This window comes from Suricata suricatta, chromosome 16 (assembly GCF_006229205.1).
Source record: "Suricata suricatta isolate VVHF042 chromosome 16, meerkat_22Aug2017_6uvM2_HiC, whole genome shotgun sequence".
Taxonomy (NCBI): domain Eukaryota; kingdom Metazoa; phylum Chordata; class Mammalia; order Carnivora; family Herpestidae; genus Suricata; species Suricata suricatta.
The window spans coordinates 3859075-3865010 of NC_043715.1; the positions used below are offsets into that span (position 1 = coordinate 3859075).

Here is a 5936-nt window from a genome sequence, read left to right on the forward strand (position 1 = left end):
GCCTCCAGGTCGAGGGAAGGTTGCTTCCTGCAGCAGGGGGCACTGCCTCCTAGGACAGGGACAGCGGGGACAGCGCTAATACTGCATCCCCTGAGTGTCACTGACAGGACGCCCCCCTCCCCTGTGCTGCTGCCGATGAGACCGTCCCCTGCCTGCACTTGTCACTGGCCCCGGGTTCTCCGCAGACCCCCCAGCAGGGGGCAGGAGTCAGAGCCTGACTCGGGAGTCCCTGGTGGGAGCCTCAGAATCTGCATTTCCCACGAGCTCCCTGAGGGACTGGTGTTGGGGGGCCCCCGCGCCGAGGACCGCCGTGTGAGGAGAGCAGGGCTGGGGGCCCCTTCCCCACAGGTAGGGAATAGACTGGACCCAGGGGGCCTCCGCACCTGCCCACGCAGGTGAGGACTCGGGAAACAGCAGATCTGCCGCTGGGCGGGGGTGGGGTGGGGGGGGGCGGTGGCAGTGGTGGAGGGAAACTGAGATGCGCTGGTCCAGGGTCGTGCCCCTTCCCGCACTTCCCCCGAGCCACCACAAGGGGGCCCACCTCCAGGGAATAAGACGGGACATCCTTTTATCACACTGTGAATGGTTTCCTCGTGATGACAGGAAGTGGCAGCGGGGGTCGAGTCCCTTTAGAACGAAATGATTTCTTTTCCCTGCCGGGGCGGCCTCCCCTCCTTCGGCCTTGTCCCCCACTCCAGCGACAGCCCCCTGTACTGCACGTGTCTCCCTGGGCGGGGACCATCCCCCGGGGGTGGGGTGCGCACAGCCCCCACCCGCGAGGCCCCCACCCCGGGGCTCAGTGACTCCCGGCAGAGTGAGCCAGCGACGACTCGCCTCACCTCTTTCCAGAAGATAAAGAGGGTCCCGCTGATGATGACAGCAGCCGACAGGAGGATTTTCAGGATCAGGGCTCTGCTGAGGATCGTGTCCTTGACGTTCCGCGGTGGCTGTCGGAGGGCATCGTTGTCCACCGGCTCTACCCCCAAGCTGCTCGGGTCAAGACGGGGGAAGCCTGACGTCAGCCCCGGGGAGAGGTGATTTCACTAAGCCGCACGGCGGTGACACGGACACGGACCCTTGCAGCAAAGGTCAGCTCCGAGACAGAGAGGAGGGGGCTCTGCCCAGTGCCCCCAGGGGGTGGGCGTGAGCCGGGGCTGGTCCCACTCGAGCGGGGACCTCTCTGTCCTTGCTGGAAGCCCGCCTCTCTCACCCCTGCCCTAACTGCCCAGCTCCTTCCGGGGTCCCCCTGCCCAGCCTGGGCCCCAGGGGCAGCCATCCACCCATCGCTGAGCCTGGCCACCTGCACCCCAGTCCTGGCACCCCTCACAATCAGGCAGTTTCTGGCACCAGGGGACGCCCAGCAGGCTGGAGAAACGGGGTCCATGTGCCACCCAAAATGGAGCTCCCCCATCGACTGAGGGATCCCTGCCTTCAGCCGACTGAAACAGCGGGACCGGGGCTAGACCAGAAGATGGGGCGCCAAGGCCACCTTCACTCCTGGCCTGTGCCCGGCCCGTGACGAGGGACAAAGTGGGACCCTGGCCCTCGGCAGATATAACTGATTGAATAAATCGTAATGTATATAATATGTAGCACACACCACACACACACATATATATAATATACATTGTACAATAAACGAAATGTTCCATGTCCTCAGACGCAGTGCCTTGCTTGCTCATGGACATCTGTCTCCTTGCCCCCAAAGGACCCTCCCTCTGAACCACTCAGCCCCCCTAACACCCCTTCTCATCCATCTACCCAGCAAATAACTCACAGACCACCTACTGTGTGCCAGCACCATCCTAGGAGCTGGGGATGCTTCGGGGAACAAACCCCAAAACCTTGGCACAGGGGACATGGGTCATAATCAGATAAACAAGAATGTATGTCTTTTCTTCTCTCGGGAAAAGTAAAGCAGGGTCAGGTGAGTGAGAGCAGGAGGCTGCTGTTCCAGTAATCACGGAGGACATCTCAGAGGTGGTGATGTGAATAGAGGGACTGAGCTGTGCAGGGACCCAGGGAGAATTCCCACCCCCCAGCCCCCGTGCAGGGGCTTCCTCCCATGCCCAGGGCATCCCGCGGGCTGTCTCCCCTGCAGCGACAGGCGGCGCCTCACCTCTGCGCTGGCGGCCCGTCCATGATGATGTTGACCCACAGGATCTGCATGGCATTGAGGGGGCTGGGCAGCTTGCACACGGTGGACAGAGCGATGAGGCTCAGGGCTGAGACGCTCCTGCAGGGCACACGCGGGGCCCCGTCGATGGCTGTGCGCCCGACGCACACGCAGCCCGACGGCCCTCGGGGACTCCAGCCTCGACTTACGTGCTCAGCTGAAACCGGACAAAGTTTTTGATGTTATGAAATATCCCCTTGCCTTCCTCCACCGCGTTCCTGCAAGAGAGGGCAGAGTGCCAGTCACACAGGGGGCTGGCGGGAGGCGCCGGTGGCGGCAGAGCCGGCCTGGCCCACGGGCGCCCCTTCCGGCTGGCCCTCGTGCGCCAGGAGCGGCACCGGGGCCTCTGGGGGCTGGACCGCAGGCCGTGACCCCCCTTCTGTGCGAAGACGGTGGATTAGTCTCCCGCCGGCACCGGGGCTCCTGAAGCCTGAACGCGAGGCAGAGTCACCCAGATCCGCTGATTAGACCCGGGCGCGGAGGGGAGAATTCGGAGGCTGAAAACACGATCCTTGGTATTTTTAGGAAACTATAAAAGTCCTTTAAAGAACTCGATCTTGAGTCACGAATGCAGAAAACTGCCTCTCTTTTTCCTACTAAAACGAGTTCTTTATTAACTGCACCTTATGACTTTTTTTTTTAACTGAGGGCGAAGTGAATCCGTTTACAAAGGAAAGACTCCTGTAAAATCAAAAATCACACCAAGCTTCCATTTTGGTTCATTCAGATTTTTGACATCAGGCTTAGGAAAACTTCTCTGCCTCCCACCCCATTATAATGTATTTATGACCAAAGTCTTAATTAGAACGAATTAAAATGAGCGAGAGGGAAGGCAAATTAAGAAAACAGCAAAGAGAAGCAAGAAAGCAGGCGTTTCACAATCTCGGAAGCGCGAGATCCGATTGGTGCCAACAATTCTCGGACATTTCAGTGTCAAATGTACGCACCCGAGCACGCGGCCCTCGCCTCAAACCGCACGTACTTCTAGTGGTTTTCACTTAATGCCAGCGTGAGCACTTCTGTGTCTTTAAAACGTTCCTCAGGACGTGACGTTTCGTGGCCCCGTGGCATGCCCGCCCCTGCCATCGGCAGTTAGGTGCAGGGTCTAGGACCCCCCCCCACCCTGGTGCCGCCCCCCAGCAGGTGCCTGACCCCTGCTCTCCATCAGACGGCCCGCAGCCTGGGAGCTGGGCTGCTGCACGTGTGGGTAGCGTCCCCGCGGGTGCCCTGTGGTGTGTGGACCTGGGGACACCTGTGTCCCTAGCAGCTGGTCATCGCGGGTATGTCTGCCGCTGAAAAACACCCACGGAGGCACTTACATGATGGCCGCGAAGTCGTCATCCACCAGGATCATGTTGGCGGCCTCCTTGCTGACGTCTGTCCCCGTCTGCCCCATGGCGATCCCGATGTCCGCAGACTTCAGGGCGACCGCGTCGTTCACCCCGTCCCCCGTCATGGCCACGATGGCCCCCGATTCCTGCAAGGCCTTTGGAGAGAGGAGGCGAGTGAAGGCTGCAGCCCTTCCAGAAACGTCCGTCCCTCTGGAGGCTGTGCCTCTCCCACTACAGGGCCGACAGTGGAGGCCACTCTGTGCAGTCAGCTGGCCCGAGGCAGAGTCCCAGCCCCACCTGCACCCGCGTGGGGACCCGGCAAGCCCTGAACCTCTCAGCCTCAGCTTCTCCATCTGCAAAGTGGGGGCGGCCGTCTCTCCTAGGAGAGCCTGCACTGGGACTGCGGGTGTGACCTGCCCCCGGCCTGTCGTGAAGGCGCATTCGTGTTCTCCATTAGCAAACAGAAGTCAGCAACTTACACCTGAGCCCATGCAGTGCCCCCAAGTATTAACGTTTTCTCCTAGAAATAATTTGCATGGAGATTTACTTCCTCAAACTGAAACCCTCCAAAACAGCATAAAGAATAAAAGCACAAGCTAAAGGCACATTTTCTTTCTGCGGCCCTTCCAGAAAGGCGTGGGGCTCAAGCTCACGGACCATGAGATCACAACCTGAGCTGAAGTTGGATGCTTAACCCACCAAGCGCCCCGGGCGCCCCAAGAGCAGTTTCAAATGCTCACGTGGAGGAGACCCAGCGCTCCGGCAGGGCCCTCACCCAGGCACAGGCTGAAAATCACATCCGCTCTCTACGGGGCACCTGCCCTGCGCCCAGGGCCTCACCGCCTGGCCGCCCGTAACCTTCTCACTCGCCTTGTGAACTGGCTGACGTCATTCACCCCACCCCCAGTTACAGACTGGGACCCGGAGTTCAGTAGCAGGAAGAATGTCAGAGCGCCCGACTAACAGAGGCTACCCGCTTTTTATTTTACCCTCTGTGACCCCCCCCCCCCCATTCCGTCTCCAGTTTCTGGTGTGCATGGTAAAACTCAGCCCGCTCTCCCCTCCCCAGGGGCTGGGCCAGCGGTCCTGGACCTAGAGACGGAAGCACGGCTGCAGGATGGCGGAGGCTTGTGCCAGCTTGGACCCAGGACCTCCCCGCCACCCCCAGGGCACAGCCACTGCCCTGGAGTGACCCCAGTGGACGCACGAAGCACACAGCTCACCTTGATGATTTTGAGCTTGTGCTTTGGGCTGGTCCTGAAGAAGATAGATACCTGGATACAGAGGCGCAGAAGAAGAGTCCGTGAACTTGGAGCTGAAACTGCCCCCCCCGCCCCGCCCCCTCCCAGGCACCCTGGGAGACCCCACCTTCCCAACACAGTCAGCCAGGTCTTCCTGCCCCATGCTGTCCACCTCTTCCCCGGACATGGCTCTCAGCTTCCCATTGCACAGGCCGATATTCCTTCCTGCGTGGGGCCGGGAGCCTGCTGTGAGGGCGCGCCCGTCCCTCCCCCCGCTGCCCGTCCCTACCTGGGCCGCAGCCGATGGCCAGAGCCAAGCCACGATGGCTACTGGCTACCCCCGGCCGAGCACCTATGTTACATGATCCCATTTCCATCCACAGAACTAAGGCCTCATTATGCCACTTGAAGGATGAGAAGATGGGGGGGGACGGACCTCCCGCCCCCCAGGCCCAGAGCTGCTGAGCGGGGAGGCTGCAACCTGATGTGGGAGTGTCTGACTCTAGAGCCTGAGTTTTTCACAGGGGGGGTGGAGGGGGCGGGCCTTGAGACCGAGCAGGAAGAACCAATCACGTGAAGAGGAGGAATAGGAGGGGGAGGGAGGCTGGCCCCCTGTGGGAGGAGAGCCTGGAGGTCAGGGCGGTTCAGTGACCTCCCCAGGCAGGGCCAGGACTGGCACGCTGGCCACACTGTTGCCTGGGAAAAGGCCGTGGGGTCAAGGTCATGGCTGAGAGGCCCGCGGCACACGGGAGGTCCACCTCCTTCGGCGGACCTGCCGATATTTTAGAGACACCGGTCTCTGATGGGGGAGTGCTGCTCCTGCTCCGTGAACCCCAGTCTCTGTGAGCACACAGCAGGGGGGGCCCCGTTCCCCGCCCAGTGCCCACTGCGCCCCGCCCGGTGCCCCCCGCTACCCTCCCTCCCGCCGTGCCCCTCGCGCCCCGCTCACCTATGGCAGAGGCCGTCTCCATGGCGTCCCCTGTTATCATCTTCACGGACACGCCCGACTGAGAGAGGACCTGGACCGCTTCCTTCACGCCGGCCCGCGGGGGGTCGATGATCCCAACGAGCCCCAGGAAGGTCAGCCTCCCCAGCTCGGGTCCAGAAGCCAGGGCCAGCACTGGGGAGAGACCGAGAGCCACAGGAGGTCCACCGTGGGCAGAGGGGACCGACGGGTCCCCGGTCGGC

The 5936-nt window shown here is 61.6% G+C and overlaps 1 protein-coding gene across 1 annotated transcript in view; it reads right to left on the reverse strand.

Annotated features, from left to right (window-relative positions):
- ATP2C2 (ATPase secretory pathway Ca2+ transporting 2) overlaps positions 1–5936 on the reverse strand; it is a 62541-nt gene that overhangs the window by 1644 nt on the left and 54961 nt on the right. Inside the window, exons 19-25 of the mRNA XM_029926139.1 lie at positions 5698–5868; positions 4876–4973; positions 4731–4781; positions 3496–3662; positions 2326–2394; positions 2120–2236; positions 840–987 (exon numbers count right to left, since the gene is read on the reverse strand). Coding sequence (XP_029781999.1) covers positions 840–987; positions 2120–2236; positions 2326–2394; positions 3496–3662; positions 4731–4781; positions 4876–4973; positions 5698–5868 — 821 coding nt within the window. The remainder of the gene's footprint in view (positions 1–839; positions 988–2119; positions 2237–2325; positions 2395–3495; positions 3663–4730; positions 4782–4875; positions 4974–5697; positions 5869–5936) is intronic.